Below are 24,813 nucleotides of genomic sequence, written 5' to 3' on the forward strand. Positions count from 1 at the left end.
TCCTGTCCCTCCTGCACAGCCTATAGCCCTTGACATTCACCGCCCAGCTAGAAGTAGGTGCAAAAGTTCATTTTCAAGTAAAATGAAAATAACCCACAAATGTCAACTTGGTGAAAAATGTGACCTTGTACTTTGGAACAGATTTTGAGTGTTCTGATTTTGTCATGGAAAGCTTTCAGTTTTAAAGTTAGCAATCCCATAAGCTTATTTAACAGATCTAGTAAAATTGGGAACCACAATATCTGGTTCCTCATTCTAGATAAGATAATCTCTAATTTCTTTATACTTTTACAATCAATTGCAAAGCTTTGATGGGCTATTTATGGTAATGTGAAGATTAATTTTAGGCAGTTGTAGTTACCATTTCTTCCAATTATCCTCCACCTTTTATTTAAAATATTCATGTTTTTCCAAGTTACAGTTTGCAATTCAAACATTTTGTTTCAATATAAAATACAAATCACTTCTAGCCTCTTAAAAAACTACAGCATTTCTCATGTTATAACTTTTACTCAATTTCAATAACTAGATTTCACTCATCGATAGGATATCTCCATTTTCTTGCAATATGTAAATTTCCAGACCTTTTGCTTTCTGCATCTCACCAGAACATCCAAAAATAACTGTCTTCTTCAAAACCTATGCATGATCTGCTAACTCTTAGCTTTCATTATCAATCAGTAAAATATTTATACATCATGTTGAAAAAAATGAATGTTCCCATATTAAGTTTGATCATAGTCTCTCTTATTACCTTGTTATGAAATCTTTTACTAAGTCAGAACAGGAATTAGGCAGGGACTCTGCTTCTGTTAGGCAAGATTCCATTTATAGTATATTTTTTGTTCCTGTAACCAATCTTTTCCTCTATAATGAAATATAACTTTACCTTCCCTGGAGCTCCACTTTGGTAATTATAACTGAAAATTCTTCAGGACCTTCAGGAAGGTCATCATCAAGAATTTCAATCGAAATCTTTTTCATCATCTCATCTGGCTCAAATACAAGCTCCCCTGAAGTGGAAGTGAAATCCATGCCCCCCTCTGCAGTTCCATTTAACGTCTTGTACCAGAGCTTCACTTGGCCATAGTATCCACCGGAACGGAAAATTATGATGTTTACCTGAGGAAGACAAAACATGTTTTTTTTTAATTTCTAGCTTTACTTAGAATAAATTACTTAGGCCTCTTTTAAAGACATTATTCTAGAAACACTTTATCAATAAGCTTTACTAAATTAAAATAAATTCTAAACTACATGTTGATTTGATTTTTGTATCTAATCAAATAATTCAGAATTGTTCCTCTTCCCCACTCCCCACGCCTGTGTCTTTCCCACCTTCCCATCCCCACCCTCAATTGTCAATCCCAAAAACTCCAGAAGCTTACGCCACCAGGAGTCACTCTGAGGAAGGGACTACTCTGCCTCTGCATGGTATTATACACTTACAGAAAATAGTCTGGTTGGATTTCAGTAAATCATCATCAGATATTTAAGGTTAATTTAAAAAGCTAGTAAAATCATCTAACTGATCCATATTAGATTCATTCTGGCATCTTTTAAGTTTTATAGCCTTATTTCAATACCCATTTTTCTTCTTCTGTTGTCTGAAATAGCTCCTGTGAAAATTCAAACCGCCCATAGGGGAAGTCACTAGCAACCATAGTGATATTTGCTGTGCTGCTAGACTCATCTATAATGCCTCCATCACTGATTCCAGTTAGCTGAAACTCGTAGTAATGCTTCTCTTCAGGAACGTTATCATCTAGAGCCTATAGGGAAAAAACAAATAAAGCTGAAGAGGTTTAAAGCGTTCACAGTGTGAGATCTACCATTAATAGCTAACCAAAAAGGAAGTACTGGAATAGCTAATGCTATAGATCTCTCTTGTACCTGTATTAATACAACAGCTGCAGACTGCCCATCTCGCATCGTCAAGATCCCTGATATCTCAGCAAATTCCTTCTGAAGAGGGGGTGTTATATTCCAGTATACAGTGACCTCACCAGAAATCCCTGGACCACGTACTAGACTGTAGGTAAGAACATATATACACATTCATATGTTTCTGGTTCATGTTTAATTTCATAGCTTTAATATTTCTTATCTGTGTCTGACAGCTGATGCTCTGCCAGGTTGCTCTGAATCTGTGCCTGAACCAAAGAGGATCACTGAAGCTTGAATTTAATACAGTATGTCAGCACTACAATCCTTACAATTTCCTTTTTGCAGGTAGATAATGCATTGTAGTATCTGCAGTATTGTCTATGCTTTGCTTGCCCTGTGTACTGGACAATCTTTGGTGCTGGTGCACTACAGAAGGGAAGAGGCAGACCACTGAGCAGCAGGGCCTGTCAGCATTTTGCCATGTAAAGCAAAAGCATCCTGCTAGAGAGACCTAGTGGGGATATGCGTTTGGCTGCTACTCTAAAAATCTGGAGCCAGCTCTTCCCCTGTTACAGCAAGCCTGGCAAACCATGAGGGAGGGCAAGATTTATAGTTCTGCCTACACATTTCCTCTCCTGAGCTAATGCTCTGGGCAGTACTACCTAGCCCTCTGGAGTCCCCAGGCTGCAGCAAAACATCCTTTCTTATACTGGCATGCTAGAAGAAAAGCGGTATAAATACATGCTGGCTTATTTAGATCCTACATGTCCAGGTGCTTAGTTGTAAAAAGGTTTCAATTTATTTCCCATTTCTTTATTGCTTTGCATACCAGCAGACAAAACCAAATACTGATGCTTGATTGTGTAGCAGTAATTACACAGGACCAAGTTCTGAGAAGGCATGAGCTTTGCAGTGCGACTGAATTTCCACTTTTCTTTTTCATGCTTCAGTAAAAAGCCTCTTCCTTTTAATGCATTCACATCTTAAAGTCTTTGAAGATCCTCCAGGCTCCCCATGTGGCAGGTATGATCCAAATATACTTCGTACATTGTACCATGCTTTTAAAATAAATGACTTTCCTGAAAATGATGTGACACCCAATTTTCAGAAACAGGATAGGTACAACACCCTACAACTTCTTTGGAACATATTGATGTTCAGTACTTGTATAAAGTGCTGAACATTCAGACCATGAGCAGAGAACTCAGTTTTACCTACCCAATAAATGCAGTTCCACTATAATTTCTGGAGGGCTCCCCAATGAAAATATGCTTGGATGATGGAGATATCCCGACAACCCCAGAAGCTCCCTGATCACCAAGAATAATGATGGTTGCCAGACCTGTGAAGAGAAGTCAATGAATAATATTTAAATTAGATGGTATCATTAAATGTACATGACAATGACAAAAACGGAGTTATAAATAACTTGCACAGAATATATAGACCTTGAACTTTTAAAAGACTTCATTAATTAATACAAACACCATGCTGGCTATATAATATTACCCTTGTCCTGTATATGGGGCAACTGAGTCAAATGGCCCAATTCTCACCTCAACTTACACTATTTTTATATGGTTACAATTTCATCAACTACATGTTAATTGGAATTGAGACCGGCCACACTGAAATCCATGGAAGTTAAATAAATAAATAAACATAATCAAATAGTTTAACCAACTTTTACAAAACAAAGGAGTGACAAAATTAAAAAGTGTATTATACAAGTTCTAGCACTAGCATTTTATTTACACCTTTCACTAAAAATTATATAGTGGAATTAACAATAAAATTATATATTATATAATGATTAAATTACATGATTTGTGATTATTGGTAAAAGCATATCATAAAATTACACATCCTATAATTTAAACTAAAGTAAAATTAAACATAATATATGATAATACATCAAAATAATTCAAATGAAAAAATATGAAATATTAGAATAAAAAATTAAAACGGGATTCTATTTAATTTTGGCCCCTGTTTTTTGTACAAGTAGCACAAATACATTTACAGAGTATAAAAAGGCTGTAAGTTGATAGAGAGGAGCCAACTTGTTTTTTCTTCATTAGTTTATTATTTAAAAATTTCCATTAATGGAGAGATCCATTTCCCTCTTATTTCTTCAAAGAATGAACACCAGCACAAACAGTGATTTAGGTTGTCAATTTTATTCTTCCCATGAGAACATATCCCGTCAGAATATGGGGTCCACCACCACCTCCCCATAATGACTGCAGACCTCATTAAAGTGAACTGCAGTCTCACAATGGCCTCTCATTATTTGTGGTTTTATACTTCAGATAGGTTTCTAGGCCAAAAGAGTGTTTATTAATTTAAAAAAAAGGGGAAGTCTGAAAAAAATCTCACTGCCTTCATGCTGGTATCTTTCATTCTTAAAATTAATCTCGTTTTAAATATGAACAAAATCTTTACTTGATATTCATTGCTTGTGCATTACACACAAGAGATTAATAGTGGAAAGCCAGCCTGTTTAAACTGGTCACCTATACCATACATTTAAGAATTAGCTTCAGGGCAGGATATATTGGAGTTTATGATTCAAAATCTCCCTCTGAGAGAGAATTTAGCTCTTAAACTTACTTCTTTTTACCTTTTATTTCCTAACATACTAAATCTTGGTTAGATTTTAGCCACTTTAAAAGGGCAGGGGGGTATGTGCAGAGCTGTTTTGATCTGAATATTAGATCTGCATCTGCCTTTAGTGATCTAAGTTAGCCCTAGCTTTGACCCTGAATGAAGCAGGATTGGAGTGGCTGTTACTATGCTTATATCACTACAGAATGATGCAGACATAACAGTTGTATCATAAGTCTGTATCAATATCCTTTTATACTGATACAGTTATTACATCTGTCTATCCCCACTTTATTATTTCCTTACCGTTTATTGGGGATATTTCTGCCTCACCAGTAGAAACTAGCTGAACTGTAAACATTTCATTCCCCTCCAACAGGCCATCTTGTATGGCATGTAAAACAATTGTCTTCTGGGATTCAGTCTGCAACAGGAAGACAAGGAAAACTTACAGTAGTCAAAATTCCTATCATGCAAGGAGTCAGGTATGCATAAAGTCAGTGAGAGTAAAGACAATTCAACACATGGCACATTCTACAAATCTATCTAAATTTTAAAAAGATGTATGCAAAGTTGAAGTTTCCCTCAGATTAATGAAAAACCAAAATCATGTCTTCAAGTTACAAAAAGCAACAGTAGCTTCTTTCTGCCATTATAAGCTTCCCCCCCACCCCTGCAAAATTCAAGCCTAAAAATAAAATGAAATAATTTCCAAAGAGTCCAGGATATATCTTATTACAGATCCCTCTCTGCCCATGAGAAAGCCCCAAACTTGCTGCTAGGTGGAGCTCATTAAAATTTTTTCCAGTCAAACGTTTTTCCTCTAAAAAAAAAAAACACAGATTCAATCAAAATGACGCTTTTCCAGGAAAAATTTCAAAGCAAATTACCCCATTTTTGGGCTTTCCAACAACATACCTACTATCCAGTCCCTCAGATAGTCAGTTTACAAAGGGTGAGCTCCTCCACCTTCCCCAGCCTAGACATCCCTAGTTGGCCAGCTCTCCAAGCAGCCTACATGATGGATTTGGGGCTGCCTGGTTCTCAGGCTCTCCACACTGGCTCCTGTGAAGCTGAAAATCCTGGGAAGCATCATAACATTTCAGAAACACCAAAACATATTTTGTGCAGGAATGTTTTGGTGACTTGAAAGTTAAATATTGCAGAATTTCATTATGTGCTGCCTTTGCACCTCTCTCATAATCTGAAGGAAAAAAGAGTTTACAAAAAGCTCCCTAATTTTTGGAACAAAATTCTGTTTCCTGGCCAGTTCTCCTTGAATTGAATGCTCCCAAAGTAAATGACACACTTACGAGGGTTGTATTCTAGGTTGTAAAAACTTCCAGAAACCTTTGGCTGTTCCTACAGCTACAGCAAACTTTACTTCAACAATTAAATGCTTAGAAAAAAATCAGTAAGACTGCAAGTTGATTGTATCTCTGTACCATTATACAGTCGTTTAAATAAACGGGCATTATTGTTGAAAGATCTAATTGTCAATATATTAGACTAATCAATATGTTACCTGGTGCAATTAATTCAGTTATAAAATAGAAATATCCCAAGATACACATTAAATGTTATTTTACTTGAAATGAATTTTTTTCTTGTTCAGTACTTTAGAAAGCCTATAACAGACAAATTAGTCTGTTACAGTCAACTGCCAATAGCTTCACAATTCTCAGACAAAGTTATTTCGGTAAATCTGATATCTTTTATTAGACAAACTCACAGAGCTGGAAAAAATATTCTTTGCAAGCTTTCAAATACAAATATCCTTCGTCAGGCTGAAGAAGCATCTACAATTGGTCTGTGCTCTTCCTGGATAGAATGAATAGTAAAGAAGCAAGAGGCTGGTATGCATGCAAGAAAGCCAGTCAGTGAAATCACAATTCTCAGTCTTTAATGCTGTCTTCATGAACTTCCCCCACCCCCAACACACACACTATGGCGTGCCTTCATACATGCAGGGCAGACATTTCAAAGGCACTGTAACTTTTACACTTAAGCCTGAAGAAGGGTGATTGCACCCAAAAGCTTGCAAAGAACTTTTTTCCAACTACTCAGTTGGTCTAATAAAAGATATCACATCTACCCCAAAGAACCTTGCCGGCACTTGTACCTAAAGTGCTTTAAGTAAACGCCTTAAAACTTAATAGACATTTCACAGTTTGGTGCAAGCCTCATGCTTTGCTGTAGCTCTGCAGAGTAGGAGGCAGGGGTGCTGGATGATGCAGCAATTAGTAATTACCACTTTGAAGAGCCCCAGTTAATTATACATGCAATAAAACTAAACTAGATAGGCTGAGATGCACCACTACAGTTTGCCTTGCATTTAAAACACATACAACAAGGTTTAATCAAGATGACTTCCACCATTTAAAATATGTTCCAAAGATGCCCACATGTAGTGTGATGGCTTTAGAATGCTTTAAACGGTGAAAATTATCATGTATACAGGCACCATATGAAACCTTTAACTTGGGCAGCTAATGGCTACTTGGAAGGTTAGTTGGGAAAGTATGCTCTTTATTTTGAAATGGCTGCCTCTTAATTGTATGTTTGATCCCTCTATACAGCCAGCTAAGTGTCAGTTAATGCAGTGAGATATCTTAATAATGGCCATGGGAAAGAGTTGTTATAACATTTTGATTCTCTTAAAGGTAATTTACAGCATTTAAAAAACTCCCATTTCTTGGATGACTTATAATATGCCGATCTGCTAGAGGGAACAAGCCACAACCTCTTTTCTGAATTAAAGATATTACATATCTTGCTCATACCACCCTACTGTATTTATTTTCCTCCTGTTTTGTTATAATACATAACAATGCTCTACTAGTACACAGTTGTGTGTGTATAGGTTGATGCACATACATACACACACACACACAGTCACAAACATATAACTGTTTATATATAACTACATACAAAAAAGATAAAGTTTGTACATGTAAGGAGAACAAATGGGATGTTATAGCACTAGGAATACCTCATTAAAGTGAAGAGTCCCATTCAAAGGAGTAAGGTCATATCTGGCTGCTTCCTCAAGAATCCATATCACTCGGACTTCACCCTTTCCTCCTTGACTCCGACTAACAGTGAGAAACACAGTTGCAGCAGGGTCACCAGGTGACTCTGGCTCCTTAACTGTTACCTGAAGAGAGAAAGGAGAAGGAAGAGTTAGGAAAGACAGTAAGAAAGAACATTAAAATATTATGTTACTATAAACATTACCTTAGGAAAAAAATATAATGCTGCTTTTAACACATGAAAATATATTATTTTCTAACATGTCTCCAAGACACAAGACTGAACATCCTCTGCATAGAGGCATTCTGTTGAATGCCTAGAAAAGATTAGTCACTTAATGTATTTCTGTATCCCTTATGATTCAAAACAATTATATGCAATGAATCACTGAAAAAACAGAGAAAAAATGATACAATAGCAAAAGGGAAAGCATTCTACATCATTAGACATCTTAAAAGAAATTAAAGCTGTAAAGGCCCAGTAATGAAAAATGGGGATGTGTGTGCCTGAAGTTAAGCTCTAAAAAACACATCTAAATTGTTAAATAGCCCTGATCTTTTCAAGTCTGAGAACTTCCTTACCATAACACAAAGGAACAGGAGGGCCTAAACCCATCCATGCAGCCCAATTCAGAGAGACCACAGGGGCCAAGATAACAGTTTTGTGGCGTCTCTGTGAGATTTAGAGGAAAGCAGGATGGATTTGCACCTTATAGACTAACTAAAGTAGGTACGTAAATAGACAGACAAAGCAAGCTTGTGTGAGCTGAAGCTCACTTCACCAGATACTGTGAAAGGATATGCAGAAAGCAGAATAAAGGAGCAGATTTAGAGAGGCAATAGACCTATGAAAGCATGGCAACTTCGCACATGGAGACCAGTTCTCAGTCTTCCTGCCCCGAGTGGTGTAGGAAAATGAAGGATTATTTAAAAATACATATGCCAGCTATATAGCATATGCAAATTGTAGCGTAATAAAATAGCCTGGCATATTTGTGAAAACTATTTCTTCAATTTAAAGCAGAGTGCTTTACAATTTCGCTCCTAAGACATCCTTCACATACACCCTATTACCAGACAAAAAATAATAATGTGACAGAAAACCAGATACAAATCTGCTAGGCTGGAAAACCAAATAATTCTCTCCTTCTGAAGCAAGAAGGAACCTATTTATATTAAATACTGGAGGCTACATATACACCCCAATATACTATTTATTGTAGGGACTTGTACTGAAAAAGAAAACCACTTGTGTCAGCTCATCACCAGCATTTTCTCACTCCTTCCTTTCTCTGCAAAACCAAACATCCAAGGGCTTGCTTTAGATGTCCCTTCTGTTTATAAAAATTCCAAGGTTTAGTGGGAATCAGACAAAACACCATGTGACCTAGTGACACAATGTGTAGCCAGAATAACCAAAGAACCAGATTATATCTTTTATTGGCAGATCTAGGATTTCAAAAGGGACGACGTATACAGGAGATGCAACCAGCACCCTAGAGGTGACTGCATCTCCCACTACCAGCAGCCTTTCCAACCCTGGTAAGCAGACCATGTCCCAGAAGCAGCTGCTGGGTCTTTTTGGGTCCCTGAAGCAGGTAAGAGTCCCTCACTGCCTCCTGTTCTTGGCAGCCCTGGTCCTCCCCACTCAGTGCCACCACACCTCTCCTCCCCACCCTGCTCCAGCACGGTTTGCCCAGAGCACTAAAATTATTCATTACACCTCTGGGCACAGGAAGGGGGGCATGCATTGACACCCCTGCTATCTCCAGCTGGCCCTGGAGCAGTAGATGCCCCAGCGGTGCTCCTACCCCCTCCAGCTGGGTGCTGTGGGCAGAAGCTGCCTTGGATGCCTGGGAGAGAGATAGTGGTGATGGGTGGATTTGCTCCTTCTTGCACCTACTCTCATTCTGGGGACAAGCCCTCTTTCCTGTACCCCCCCCCCATGTGTTCTCTGTTCACTGAGAGCAGGCACAGGCAGGTGGGGGGCTCCCTACAGCCCAGCTCCCTGCACAGCCACATCCCACAGCTAGAGCCTCCAGCCCAGTGCGGGGAAAACCAGGGGAGGGGACAGGGAGTAGGGACCTGTCTGCTACCATTACTGTGACTGGCAAGCCCCACACACAGTACAGCCAGTCCCCACAGCCCCCAGCTGGAGTGGGACAGGAGCAACTCTGGGACTTCCTCTTTCCTGGGTCAGACAGGAACAGTGGCAGGCAGGTCCCCGCTTCCTTGCCTGCCACCTGTGTGGTCCCAAGTACCTCCTACCAGCCTGAAGCTCCAAATGCAGTTCAGGCTCTGCACAGGATGCAGGCATTTGGGACTGTGAGAAACTGATGCCACTAGCATATGAGCTGTACTTTGGAAGGAGGGTGCAACATTGCCCCTCCCCTTCCCCCCCAATCTGCCCAGATACGTTTTCTGAACGACCAGATAGGCAAAATTACTCTAAACTATCTGTGAAATATTTAAAACAACAAAAACTACATTTATAAAAATAAAGTTTATTGCTTATATTTCATACAAAATTAAACAATTAGCTAGCATCTCACTATGCTTTTGTCATGAAGACTCTAAATTTAACTGTCATTCCTATGTAAGCTGTTTCTTAGCAACAAAACACTTCCACATAGCTCATATGCCAACAGTGGTTACCATATTTACTCAAATAGAAGATAACCGTGATTGTAAGACAACCCCCAAAAATTAAATTCTGTATATGGAAAAAATATAAATTTGTTATAATTTTCCAGGTACAGAATCTAATTATTGGAGGTATGCTTTAAATTTGTCCCCCTCCCACTGCTACAGCAGGGGAAATAAATCTGAGGGTTAGGTAGCCCCTTTACTCTCTGCTTCTCCCCATGCAGCCCCTTCCTCCTCTCTTGCAGTCCCTTCCCTCTCTCCTTACTGTCAGACTCTGCTCTCCCTGAGCACGTGGAAGTGAGAAAAAACTTGAAAACACTGGCCTTGAAATTAAACAGAGCTGCAGTAATTTGCACATGGTACCCATACGCATAGTTCATCTAGAATTGATGCTGATGCACATTACCTATTTGAAACTGCAGGAAGCTTTACAATTTTAAGCAGAACTTTGCGGGGGGGGGGGTGCATGCATGCGTGCGTGCGGTATTCAGCCACATATCAATTGAGCAGAACTCAATTGTTACAAAAACCATAAGGACTGAGCAGGCAGAAGTCAAATTGTTCTAAACACCATGTATGGGCCTACAGCTAGTGAGCATGCACCAACCCAGGCTCTCACCGTGGGACTTCAGATACTCCCAAATCCATTGGCAGGCATTTTACATGCAGGCCCAAGCCTGGAGGTCTTGGCATTCAGATGCACCAGCTTGATCTACACCTACTTACAGTACAAACTTTGTTATATTATTCCAAAGGCAAAAGGCTCATGAATTCATTGGGCTTTGCCATAGTAGAGCCAACAGCATTTCAAGCCACAGTGACCCCACAGCTCAGTATGTGTACACTCCAGATACCCTCACAAATGATCCAAGTGCTAATTAGCTCCCCACATGACTGGAACCAGGTGTTCTGGTCATGAGTCCTGGGATCCTCCAAAAATGTCTATGCAGATGAAGCACAGGGCAACCAGGTCCAGCTTCTCTGGGCCTGGGAGGGCAGGGCCACACTAATCATATGCAACAGGCTAAGAGAGTGGGTAACAGAGGGATTCTAGCTGAGCTGTATGGAGCCCTGTTTGGTGATATTTGCCAGACGTTTAAGGTTGGTGAAGAAAAAAGGAATCACTGAAAATGGGAAGGAAAGCTACAGTTCAGCCATGACTTGAAAAAGAGCTGAGGGAGCACTGAGGGGGACTGTGCTTAATGGGCACTCCCATACATCTTTTTCACATGTGCTGTTCTTTTGGCTAAGGGGTGCTCTGGGGCACAGGGGAGTGGGTGCATTTATTGTAATAGGAAGCACAGGTTTCTTAATGTGATTTTAAGATGTGTGATGGAAAGTTTATGATAGAGGATATATACATGTAACTCTCTATATAGAGAAATATATTCTGATAAAAAAAAACAAAAACAAAGAAAACAAAACAAAAAACAAGCATTTCTGGCACCAAGGAGAAGGTATCAGGGCTGGCTTTGGCCCTCAGTGCCAGTACCTCCTGGTGCAGTGCCAGTTCCTTGTGCAAGGAACACCTGCCCCATTTTTTAAAGGAGCAAAACATTCAGTACCTCGACCTTTTGGGCAAGATCAAATATAGCATTTTTGGCACCAATGGGAGGGCCCCGCAAAAAAATTCAATTTCCATCAGCCCATTTGCCCAATATGGGCCATGTCTTTTACAGTCGGTGTTGGCTGCATTTAATCAGCTTCATTGTTGGTTTCCACTGCTGAGCACATGCTGCTATTGGCAGCAGTTTAATGATAAACAATGTATTTAATGAGGTCTTCTTGTATGTAAATATAATTTGAGAGGCTTTTTACCCCATGCTGATAGGAGGAAAAAATCTTGTCTTGTATTCAAGTAAATACAGTAATAAATAGAGATGAGGGTAGCAATCCAAGTAAGGATCCCAAAAAGTTTGTAAAACCTGCACTGAAGTTCATGAGTCTTTGTGCTTTTGCATGGAACTACACCATGAATAAAACTTACACTTTTTTCTTCAAATCCAAATACTCCAACAGGAGAATCATTTGGTGGAATAAATATAGTCACTGTGGTATCATCCCCAAGCCTGGCACCACCTGTCACCCAGATTAAGGTGACGCTGAATGTCTCTAAAAATTCAACTACAGTGTCATCTATTATTGTGATTTCTATTACTCCAGTGGCCTGTAAAAGACAAAGAACAAATTAATAATACATTTTAAGATGCATCTATGACATCAGTGGACTGTACTTTCCAAATAAAACTCAAAGATTTGAGTCTTAGATTTTTTAATTGTAATAATGTAATTTAGGATATTGCTAGATAAATTGTAATACATTTTATTATAGATATGTAAAATTATATTAATCTATATTCATCTATGTAAAATAAGATAAAAAGAAACTAATGTTCAGAATATATTTAAAACTCATTTATGGCAAGTCCTGTGAAAGCTGATGAAATCTTAAAGACCCCAATATAGTGTAAATTAAAAAAAAAAAACAACTTGACAATCATATTTTCTTCTGAAAAATGTTGGGCTAGCTGTTATAACAGGTAATCAGTAACATCACTATTAGCAAAGAGAAATTAAAACAGAACAAAACAAAACAAAACTCTGTGCAGTTTTGTTTTGGGTATGGGACAGTTTAAGCAGTTATAGTTATGCTGGTGAAGTTACACTTTCATGTTGCCGTGGCAAAGCTCACAAATACACTTTTCCTAAGCCAGCATGAAACTGAAAAGGCATCAAGCATAAATTTTCATGGCACAGGAGAGCTGGGACCAAACGTATTTGGAACTACATTGTCCCTTCCTAAAAGGCACTGCTGAATATTTATCAAGTAACCGAAAAGCCCTTTTAAAATTTAGAAGGATTTTTTAAACATTTCAAAAGTAACAAGGTGATGTATCAAAAAAAAATATTTTTTAAAATTAGTAAATTATTTGACAATGCTCCTTTAAGGAAGTTTTTGTAGTAATACAAACAAACACAACGGTGCACTGCAAATTACCAAACTCTCTTCAAATTTGTAATCTGAGGTCCTGTTGGTATACATGTTAAAAAATAAGTGTTCAGTCTAGATGATTCCTGCTTTTTTCTTCAGTTATATATCTCTTTAGCAAGTAACAACATGCCCTCTGTGCTGCATTTGGTCCTAACCAAGATTTCATTCACAAAGCATATCTTTCTTTTTTTTTTTTTTTTTTTTTTTGTCCAAGCCCACTTTTCCTTTCTCCTGCCAAAATATCTAATTTCTCTCTTAATATGACATGAAATCTAAAAACATATATACACACAACTAAAGAAACAAAGCAAGCCACTGTTTGATTACAACAAATTATGGGTTAATCTGAATTTCTGACTCAGCAGCCAATTGATGGGCACGTAAAAGTAGAGGAACAGCCTGGCTGACACACCACGAATCTCTTAGTTTAAACACTAAACTGCCATTAAAGTCAATGGGACTTCTCACATGCTACAAGTGAAGCAGCCATATAAGTGTCAGCAGGTTTTAACTGAAAGTCTTTAGTGAATCATTACTCAGTTTTTATAAGAAGGAGATAAGAAAGACCCTGCCTGCATATCCCAGAAAGGCTTATATTTACAGCAATAGCATACTTGTCCTTCTGAAAATGTAAGGATTCCAGATGATGGAGTGAAGTCTTCCAGGCTAGCAGTGGCAGGTACTGCTTCCCAATAGAGATCTACTGATTCAAACCTCCCAGCCATCCGAATCACTGGCAGCTTCAGTACATTCTCCGGTGGAGGCACTTCATAACCAGGAACAGCTCCACTTATGTCCTAAAAATGCAGAAAAAAACATTCAGTACCATGGCAAAAGGTTTCTTTTTTCCTATTCTCTCCAGAGGCCTGATGCTAAATAGTGCCAGAAGTGTGGAACTATGCCCTAACACTACATTTAGATCCTTTGATATATGACCTCTAAACAATATAGTATTTCTGATCTTTACTATACAGATAACACCACAAAGATTAAGGAGATCATTTGATTTAGATTTACGGTAAAATAAACCACTGTTTTTTAATGCATCTAGTTCCCAAATGAATTAAGTATATTTGCAGTAAGGAAACTTGCATACAGAAATAGCCTGTCCAGCATTTGGCCTGTTAATTAATTACAAATTACACTTATTACCTGAAATGTTTTTACTACAAATTTAAAATGCAGCCTGAAAATTGCTAGAACACACTATTCTGTACTTTATATCCAGTCTTACCCTGGTAACATTGAAGTTAAATATTCCTCTGGGGTCATCATTTTCTTCAATCATTATCTCAGCTATTTCTAACCCAGGTCTCTTCACGCTTGGCTGCCCTCCAGTGAGAGAAGAGTCTACCAACTGCACATCAGTAATATTGATTATGAATCCTTCATGTAATTCTGGAACGTTATCCTGTAAAGATATTTTTAAAGTGTCACCTCCTTTATAAGCTCATGTTCTAAAATGGATATTATGAAAGAAGGGAACTGACTGGGTAGCTGTGCTGCTGACTAGGCATGTACCAGATAAAACTGCAGCAGCTGGGATTATATAACCAATTCTCTGCCTCATCATACCATCTCTGAAAGGGAAAGAAGCTTTTTTTTTTTTTTTTTTTTTTTTAAACTCTATTGGATTTTGGGGATTTGAGGTTTCAGTCCAAACTAAAAAAAAAAAAAAAGTTTTTTTTTTTTTTTAAACTCTATTGGATTTTGGGGATTTGAGGTTTCAGTCCAAACTAAAAAAAAAAAAAAACTTTTTTTTTTTTTTTTTTTTTTAATACTCTAGTGACTTTGAGGACTTGAAGTTGTCAGTCAGACCTAAAATCTACAAGAATTTTAATGAATACTTCCGGCTGCATCCTTGTTTCTTTTTCATACACGAAAACAGGCCAGAAATCCAAAAACTCAGAAAAGACTTGAAAAGTAATATCTTCTCAATTTTGATCATGCTAAAAATCATTATACCTATTGCACTGATTATTTTTCCTGAAAAACTGGAGACCAAATCTGTTAAGGTATATAAAGTGAAATTACTGTGCCCTTTCTGAAGGAGTTCCAAATGAAAATCTTAACACATTCCTATGAGGGTTTAAAATTCACCAAAACATTTTTTTTCATTCCTACAGAAAAAGGAATTGGGTTGAAAAAAAAAAAAAAGAAGCACTTGGACCATTCACAAACTAGTCACCAGTGTCCATTTCTGCTGAAATGGGTGCACACAGTTCTATTTAAAAAGCCAATGTTTCTCTAACAAGATTTCAGAACCTTGCCCCATTTCTTCTTCCAAAACCACCTCTATATTGCCTTTTAAAACATATACATGTTAGCCAGGAAAACTTCAATTACTCACAGGCAAAATGGTGACTCTGACATAAGCCACTGTTGTGCCCTCTGCCATAATTATTGTTTCCTCTTCTATTATATAATCTTCATTTTTTGTGGCTTGGTTGGACGGCAGGAGTGAAAAATTAGGCTTTGAACTTAACTGCACTGAAATGTCTCCAACAAATCCTTGTTCTCGAAGAATTTGTAAAGTAACAATAGTTGAAGTCTCTGCAAGAAAAAATGGGAAATCTCTATTAGCCTGTTAGCCATCAAGATATGCTTGCTGTAACTATTTTCCAGATGATTTTTTATTTCATTTCACTGAGCTAGAGTTGTCTGAAACCCTCAGTGAAATCATTCAAATGTTAGAGTATACATCTGATCTTTAAAATCCCAGCCAGGACCCTCCCCATTTAGTGAATCAAGCAGTTAAACACCCACAGGAACTATCTGGATTTTTTCAGAGCATATATGGCATATAACGACACCTTCCTACTTGTTCCCAGCCAGCCCACTTATTCTAGTGGGCTTCATATATTTTGAATCACTCTGAAGACACTTTTAATATAGATACAGAAAAATACCTCTGAGGCAGTGCATCTGGTACTGACAGTCAGTTTGCCCCTTATTCTGCCTGCCTACATCTTGAATTCCCAAGGAAAGGAGAAGCACTTTTACCAGTGATGGCCCCATCCCCTTTGGGAAACTAGATTTTTCACAGGTGTCCAACAATCTGTCCAATGCTCACGAACTGACTGGAAGTTTGGGTTCTAGAGCTGGACAACTGGGTAAGGCTAAAGCATAAACAAAAAGGACAGGAAAAAGACAACTTTTGAGTGTTGCCTTTTAAATGATAGTTTGCCGTACAATACCATTTACATTTTACATACTAAACCTTACAAGTAACTTCTGTATTTACCTCAGCTAAGAAAGTGAAGATGACAGGGCTGACAGCTCAAAGCATGGATGTAGAACTTTTTTTACGTGGTGGGAAAGGACTTTAAGCCTGAAGCTGCTAGTGCACAGGAGGCTGGGCAAAGAGCTTTTGAAGCTCAAGGGATATACAGAACAATGGGATACAGACTAGTCTTGGAAAGGGAGAATTCTATCTAAGAGCTGGATACCAGGATGAGAACAGGAAAACTGAGTGGTGGGGCTATACTCACACAGGAAAGAATATGAAGTTCACAGGATCAATAACTGCTGGTTGAAAATATGTCGTAAGGGAAAGGTCTTCAAGTGATAATCATTCTGATTCTACAGACTGCCTAGTTGGCCATCTATTGCTGTCCTACAACAGCTTACTCTGAAGAATACTAGCAAAGCTGCAGCAACACCTCAGACTTCATTTCAAGTAAACTTTTGCTCCCTACCCAGCCAGGTATTTGTCTCTCTATTCAAATCATGCAGAATGGAGGTGGAGAGTCCTATCAATTTCTGTGGAGTAGTAAATGCATAGTGGCAGCACAGGAATGTCATATACCACCTGCCTTCCATAGATTTTCTGTCTGGCAGCCTTTTGCATTGCACAGACAGACAGCAAGTTTGAGCCATTCATCTTAATCTAAGTAATAGCCTGTGGCCAGTGTAGAATCTGCAGGATTAAACATCTCTGCAGCATGTGATCTATAAAGGCAATAATAATATTTCAAGGAAGACAGAGGAAACTAATAAATATGGAAGGGTCCCTTAAAAACTAAATTCCAAAATGTTAATATTATTTTACAGCTTACTATACACCAGCTACTCTTTAGAGTAGGGCTGGCCACAAATTTCTCACTATAATGGAAGTTTCTTTTTCAGAAAATCTAAATTTTCTCTAAGGAGGAAATAAAAATACACAAGAGCTTTCCTGGTAGACATGCTTAGGCATCCTGGTCTCTGAGCATTCAGGCTTCTCACTTCCACCCCCTACAACCCAGGTACCAGGAAGGCAGCTGAGCTGCAGAAAAACAAAATGATCCGATGTTCTGACCTCTTCCATCTCCTCCACAGCGAGTAAGCATCCTGATGGGCAATCAGGGAACCTGGACACCAGGACAATCAGTCTAGGACAGCCTGCCTATAATGTGCTATATCAATTTCACTTTCTACTTGCATGGAGATATTGACAAGGACTGGTATAGGCAGGCAGCTGGCAAGGTGAAAATCTCATTTCAGTTTTTTTAAATTAATATTTTCTGACAATCATTTTTCACAGAAGAAAAAAAGTAGCCTTTTCTTCCAATCAGACACCTCTTCTGGCCAACTCTATTTTTAGCAATTAGAAAAGAGATTCTATAAACTAGAAAAAAAACCTATAAAAGCAAGTTAATAGCACAAGCAACCTGAAGTGTTCTTATATAAACAATTACTGAAGATTTTTGACTCTATAAAATTAAAAAAGTGACATAGTTCTATATGTCTAAGGATGCTTGCCTGCTAGGGTGCATTGCTTTTGTTGGTTAATTGATTTCAGTGCAGTGACACAGTGGTCTAGATGCCTTGTTATATAACTCCTAGACATGTGAGCCTGGGCCCTACTCTGGATTTTTCTTAAAGGGTACCCTCAATCAACTAGGAGTAATTGGGTACCTGTTCATTCAGGCTGAGAAGTCGAAAGCAACTGGATGTGATGCAAGCCACATCACTCTCTTGAATCCACTCGCTACAGAAACTAGTATACTTTAATTATGGTAGCCATGTGAGACTACTAGGTTTGGACAGACTTTTGATGTCACCATAGTTTGGGATTTTGCTCAAAACTAAAATATTTTTTTAAACTGTAGAATAAAATATTACTAGCTAAAAACCCATATAACTATCTGAGTTTGTAAAGATGCTGATTTTGAAAGCCACAAATATTTGCCTTGCCAGGAAAATAACACCAACCTACCTTCAGGCTCTGTAACTTTAACAAAGAGAGATTCTGCATGCCAGCCAACTACGCCGTAAGGAGAATCATTAGGCAGAATAGTAAGCACAGCCCTGGCCCTCTTCGAGTCTATGATAGCTCCTCTTGTCAGATCCTGAATACCCACAGTAGTGACATGGGTAAGTGTGATAACAACAGACTCTGCAAGTTCTGCGATGCTGTCTGCAAGAACCGTCAAGGTGATGGTAGACAGGGCTTGACCTTCTGAAAATGTAATCTAGAAGTTTAAAGGGGGGGGGAAAGGTCAGACATTTCATTTTGTTTTATACTGCTGTTCATCTTCACCATGATCTGCCTTTGCATTCATGAAATGTGCAAAACTGAAACCATTTAGGACAGAAAAATAAGTGAAAGGGATCCAAAGGAGGGATCCAGGCAAACAGAAAGATGAGTCACTTTGAAGAAAGGCAAGTATATAATTGTGGCAAAATAATCAAAAGCACATGATTCTGATAGAGCAGGAAATACATCTTAATTAGCAGTGTCACTTTGGGAGATAAACACCCATACTGCTCAATGACTTCAGCATATCTGCAAAAAGTCAAGCCACCTTAATTAAGAAGCACTTAAAATGGATTTAAGTGACATCCCATTCTGAAAACTGCAGCCTGACTTGAAGCAGAACAACAATAATTTCAAAATAATTATGCAGCTGCATTGAGGCTTCTTCTATCAAAGACTCTGATTTGTTGCTGTGCTTTCACAAAAATCAAGAAACTGAAAAAGTCAGTACAACCTTGAGCTGAGCTGAGCTGAGGCACAGAAAGTATTTGTGCAAGAGTGCTAACTACAGGAAATCAGGTTCCAACTGCTAGGAAGCAACAGCTTCTGATGACCATGGACTTAATTTTGTCCCACTTGATCTGAAATAGCTGTCTATCAATTATACTCAGTAGGCCCCTCCTGCACAGAAGTTAACAACAGGACCAGGACTTTCCCTTTGAAGGACAACATACCCTTTCTCTGAGCCTCAGTACTAGCAACCACGTGAGGTTCATAATGAGTTCTAGGTGGCATCTTCTTTACATTTACTTTATTGTGAGTTTTTGAAAGAGGGAGGTGTAATGGGGTCCCCTAGCCCTGTTAATAAGAGGCAGTGTCCACAAGGCTGCAAAGTACAGCAGGCACAGGTGGGAGAGTTAAAGGGCAACAGTGTCCCACCTGCGAACTGCAGACAGCAGCAGGTCAGACAGCTCATTAGATGATTAACAGCACCTGTGCCCTGTTACAAGGAAGAAGGGGATCAGATGACTAAAGAAGTCATCAGTGCTTATGTAGCTCTGCCTCTAGTGCTAGAGGTTCACTCTGGTCCTAATCCTCCCAGGAAGGAGGTCTCTCACACAGACATAAGTTAGTTTGTGTTGGTTTATTTGAGCCATGGTGCATGGCAGCAGCTACTGGGGAGTAGGGAGGTCATGGTGGGTGCCTGGGGATGGGGCTGCATATTTGATTGGTGGGATCTGAGTCCACAGAAAGACTGCTGGTCAGGGGGGTGGAGCCTGTGAGACCCTGACAAAGGTCTGTTAACAGGGAATGCTAGGGAGAGAGCAAGCGCTGGTAGAGCCTAAAGAAGTAAGTTTGCTAAGGTCGAGTGTAAGGAAAGACACCCTGCTCAGGGAACTAGGTTCAAAGATTGGGCCAAAGCAAGAGGGCCAGATGAGCAGGGTGGACCTCAAAGGTCACTCTGGTATTTGAAGGCTAACCTCCCAAATTCATATTTATTTTCCAACAAGGCAATACCCCAGGGAGGCAGAGTAAGGAACAGGCACCATTGCTGACCACAGAGGCAGGCCCTATAATAGGAGGGAATGTTTTAGTAATTTTAATATGAATGTTTAGTTACTCATTTGATATCCTTGCTGTGTCCTTTGTCCTAAGTCCTTTTCCCTTCTTTTATTTTACTCCAGTTTTCTCTAAGAATGAATGTTGTTTACCTCATAATCATTTATCTGTGATTTCCTGTAACTATTATTTTTGAAGTAGCAGAATTTGTCTGCTACCATCATTTAAGTAAATGGAAATATTGAGCTCAGAGAACACATAGCCTGTTTGTCATAAGGTGGGTCAATAAGCACTTGGAGGGAGGAAACGGGGAGCTCTACCACATTAGGGTATCCAAGAGGCCCTATGAGAGAGCTAGAACTAGGACTTATGATATCATCTAAAATATGTTAAACATTTAGCTTTGTTAATCAGCAATGTTACTGCATACCGTTCCTGAAACTGGAAATATATCACTAATGCTCCCATTGGCTATCCACTGTACTGTAACTCGGCCATATGTTCCCAGTAAACGTTCTACATTCAAGGTGATTAAATTGTCTTGTTCCATTTCTTCAACTTGCTTAGATAAAGAAATCTGGAAAAGTATAAATGTAGAAGGACCATTAAAAACAATATGAATATCTGGAAAACACATGAAGAGCTCTTACACAGATCAATTACTCGGTCATCCTGAGGAGGCAGGTACAAAATTTCCAAAAGGGGTTCATAACGCTGTTTCCTACATTCCTGTGTTTTTAAGAGGATTAGAGCCAAAGAAACGAAGGCCTAGATTCCCTGAACTGCTGGCAATATTCTGGGGCCACTTTTGGATAGAGGGCTGGGAGGAATGAGCATATTCCAGGGATAAGCCAGGTGGTCAGGCACTGAGTGGAGTCAGAGAGCAAGCTGGATTGAGAAGCCAGGAGATCAAGTACAGCATCAGAGCACAAGCCAGAGTGCCCAGACAGCAAGGTGGCCTAGGACCAGGTTGAGCCCTGATGTCCAGACACTTCCAGTTCCAGGTTAGGTGTTTATATAGGGGGAAGTGGAGGGTCAGCTGACCCCAGATGGACACTTCAGTGACACGGAGTGGGCAAAGGGTTAGGTTCTGCTGTAGACTTCACACCAGTTTTGACCAGCCTGGATGGCTAGCCACAGGGTGGCAGGCCAAGGTAAGCAGCCATACCCTCAGACCAAGGCCCCCCACATGAATCTTAAATGGGGCTACCTTGCCCTGTGACATACCCTAATAAGCCCATTGTGATAGGTCCTACAAGTATCTTTTTCTCTAGTTCCCACCACTCCAGTGTTCCTCCTGTACTGGTAGTGACTAGTCACTCCTTTGATTACCACAATCATTACAGAAATAATACATATTTGGGAACCATTTTCTTTCCACAGTCTTTTTCTAATGTTTAATGGACCTTGTCTTACTCAACATGGGACCAAAATCTCACAAAGGGTTGAGATGCTGGAACTGATTTTTTTATTGTTTTGGATCCTGCATAGTTATTTACATTTGTGCTATTAGGTATAAAATGCCACTAAACCAGTTCAGTTTAGGACACTGGAGAATCAAACCTATCTGTTCAGTTTACAATACTTTATGTTTCTATTTGGCCCTTGACAGATTATATCAAGACTAATGATGTAACTTAGTACTGTTACCTGTGCAAATGCAATGACTCCATGGGCATGGTCATTAGATGGAATAATTATGTTAACATAACCATTAGCACCAATCTCTGCACCCCCTTTAGGGTTTTTCAACCATACACTGAAGAACTCTTCTTCCTCTGGGATAATATCATCAAGGATATTGACTGCCAACACAGCATCCATGTCTCCAGGTTCAAATATCAATTCACCTGAACTAGCATAAAAAGACACATCAAATATTTATAAATTAAGGCCAGTTGTTTGTCATGGCAAAAATGAGAAACATTATGCCTTTGCTATGGCAAGGAAGGAAAGTTCAATTTCAGTTTCAGAAAAGGAAAGAACATGGCACATGACTTTTGTAGGGATGTTTAATGTTTTTTCTTCCTACTAGAAATTATGTGAAAAGTAAAACAGATTTACTTTTTCCTGCACCACCCTGATCATTTACAGAACAAACATGTAAAGCATAAAGAAGCCTGCTTAACTGAGATCCAATTTGTTCAAGTAAACATGCATCATGATTAATATATTATATGAATGAATATTAGAGAGCTATACAAGTCAATACACTTATTTATAAACTCCGTCAAAAAAACTAAAACTACCTTACAAAGCTGTAAAACAGTTAAGTATAAAATGTTCCTAAACATGAATAATCTATAACATAATTTTGTAGCACTGTGTGCTCCACTTATGTACATGCCAGATAACTGCATAATTTGCATAAAGCATAACACAATGTTAGTCCCAGTTTGTTACCTATTTCTTACATTGTAACAAAGATCTGCATATCAATTAAGTGCATAAATAGCTTAAATGCATAGATAGCATCTTTCAGTCCTGCACGGTCTACTTTGTAACCTGTGTCCTGTTTAACTGTTTAATTGGTGAAACTGACTAGGAGCAGTCAATTTCAAGGCTTCTTGATAGGTCTTGTAAATTAGATTGCTGCTATTATTGGCATAGGTGATCTTGGAAAAATAAAAGATAAGGTACAACAGAACAGCATAGGCAGTTCCTATAATTAAGTTGAGCATTAAGTAAGAGCACAGAGTTTTTTCAGTCCCAAGTTAAATACTTACGGCATGTCCAGACAGGCATGGATGTTTGGTGCCCCAGGGGTAAGTAGTGGTGATGCACCTTGTGACACCACTTGTCCCTGGGGAACATCTGTGCCACATGTGCTTTGGCACATGGCAAGCTGCCCCCAGGTGTGGTAGGGGAGGCTGGGGCTAGCACTGTGCTGGCCCCAGCAGCCTTACCTGGGATCCTGGGGGCCTTCTGGCTCTGTTTTTCAGCAGTGCACGCTGGCTGAGCATGTGTTACATTGGGGTTTTTTTCCACATTTTTCTGACCCCTGGATATCCATATATATTTAAGTTTACAAATTATTAAAATGATAAGAAACCCAATTAATATAAAAAACCCAATATTTAGATTCTGAATCAAGAAATAAATATTGGACTTTGAAATGTTCCCCCCCCCCCAAAAAGCAAATACTTTATAAACTGGGGGTGCATACAAAAAGTGCTTCACACATTTTACAGTGCCATAAATGAAGACCACTTTTTATAGCATATAAAAAGTTACAGTCCTCTTAAAAATGACATAAGTACAGTGTTGGGGGTGGGGGTGCCTCTGAGCCTCCATGCACTTTCTAGGCTAGGAGGTGCTCCACAGCCTTCTGGGATTTCTCCACTGGCCAGAAGTTTGACCAGCCTACAGAAATTATTTAAAGTGCTGCAGGTTGCTAAAGTGCTGTAAAATACAGCACTTCAAAATGTAATCCCTCATTTAACAAGGGTTAATTTAAAGCACTGTGCCCATTTTAAAAGTGCTGTAAAGAAATGCAATTTTGTTAAGCTATGGCAATACATTGCTTGAAATGGCAAAAAACCCTTCTGTATATGTTTTGATGATCAAAGTATATACTGGATTTAAAGAGGGGGTTTGTTTTGTTTTGTTTTTAAACAAAGGAGATAGTGAAACAAAGTAACTCAACTAGCATCAAAAAGAATCTATCATGCAATCTTCATTTATACAGTAAATGATGTGGTGGGGAAGATAAAGTTAGATTTATATGCAATATAGATACGAGTGAAATCCATTGATACACTCCATTTCAATGACATTTGGATCATGTTTGACTTTACTGAATTTTGGATCAGGCCATATGTGGAATGCAAGAACTTTACAAAGAGGGTACTTACAGGTTTGGACCCTTTCTTGGTCAGCAATTAAAGATAAATGAAGGACTTCAAAATAAAAATGATATAGAACAGTATAAAATGGGAAACTTACCTAGGTATGAAGTCTGACTGGTTGGAGACTGTAGTTAGTTCATAAATCTGGGAATATGAATCTCCAGACAGAGCAATTAAGCTTTTGCTGGAATTTAGTGACTTTGCCAGAGCAGAAGCGACATGATTAGCAGAAGGGGCTTCCAGCACTAGGGAAAACTGGTTTACTTCCAAGTTCCAGGAATACAGTGCTGATGCATCCTTACCAGCTAGTAGCACATGAACTGTATTTAAAAAAAAATGAAAGGACAGGTTAAACAACCAGTGTATGTTTTTTGTTCAATCCCACAGATGCTTGGAAGCGCTACATGGTCATTTTCACTTTCCAAATCTCATCCAAACAAACACTTGTTTAGTACTTTTATTCATTGATTTCCACAGTTACTGTTCAATTCCTGAGGGAATGGCTATAGAGAAGCAAAAGGCAGGGCAGATATGTACATTATAGACCAGTGATTCTCAACCAAGGAGTCACAAGATCCTTTCAAGGGTTCCACAGGGTGCCACACAACATTAGAATAGGTGTGCAGATATGATTCACAAGGTAAACTGAGAGATTTCAAATAGGAATTTGTGGTGTTAAAAAACATTCTGACTTGTTGTGTTCTTCCCAAGTTCTTTACAACAGAACAACTGCTCTATTATTTTTCTATAGTCAAAAAAAAAAAAAAGAGTGAAAACTAA

The 24,813-nt window shown here is 38.8% G+C and overlaps 1 protein-coding gene across 1 annotated transcript in view; it reads right to left on the minus strand.

Annotated features, from left to right (window-relative positions):
• Positions 1-24,813, minus strand: part of ADGRV1 (adhesion G protein-coupled receptor V1) — a 576,350-nt gene that overhangs the window by 359,386 nt on the left and 192,151 nt on the right. The window contains exons 51-64 of the mRNA XM_019518182.1: positions 24,131-24,353; positions 21,836-22,040; positions 20,616-20,762; positions 18,365-18,620; positions 15,515-15,717; positions 14,399-14,575; positions 13,779-13,961; positions 12,160-12,339; positions 7,487-7,651; positions 4,801-4,918; positions 3,106-3,229; positions 1,894-2,032; positions 1,587-1,772; positions 890-1,122 (exon numbers count right to left, since the gene is read on the minus strand). Of these exons, the coding sequence (XP_019373727.1) occupies positions 890-1,122; positions 1,587-1,772; positions 1,894-2,032; positions 3,106-3,229; positions 4,801-4,918; positions 7,487-7,651; positions 12,160-12,339; positions 13,779-13,961; positions 14,399-14,575; positions 15,515-15,717; positions 18,365-18,620; positions 20,616-20,762; positions 21,836-22,040; positions 24,131-24,353 (2,539 nt within the window). The remainder of the gene's footprint in view (positions 1-889; positions 1,123-1,586; positions 1,773-1,893; positions 2,033-3,105; positions 3,230-4,800; positions 4,919-7,486; positions 7,652-12,159; positions 12,340-13,778; positions 13,962-14,398; positions 14,576-15,514; positions 15,718-18,364; positions 18,621-20,615; positions 20,763-21,835; positions 22,041-24,130; positions 24,354-24,813) is intronic.

This window comes from Gavialis gangeticus, unplaced genomic scaffold, assembly GCF_001723915.1.
Source record: "Gavialis gangeticus isolate Ggan-Ray unplaced genomic scaffold, GavGan_comp1, whole genome shotgun sequence".
In the NCBI taxonomy this organism is placed as follows: Eukaryota; Metazoa; Chordata; order Crocodylia; family Gavialidae; genus Gavialis; species Gavialis gangeticus.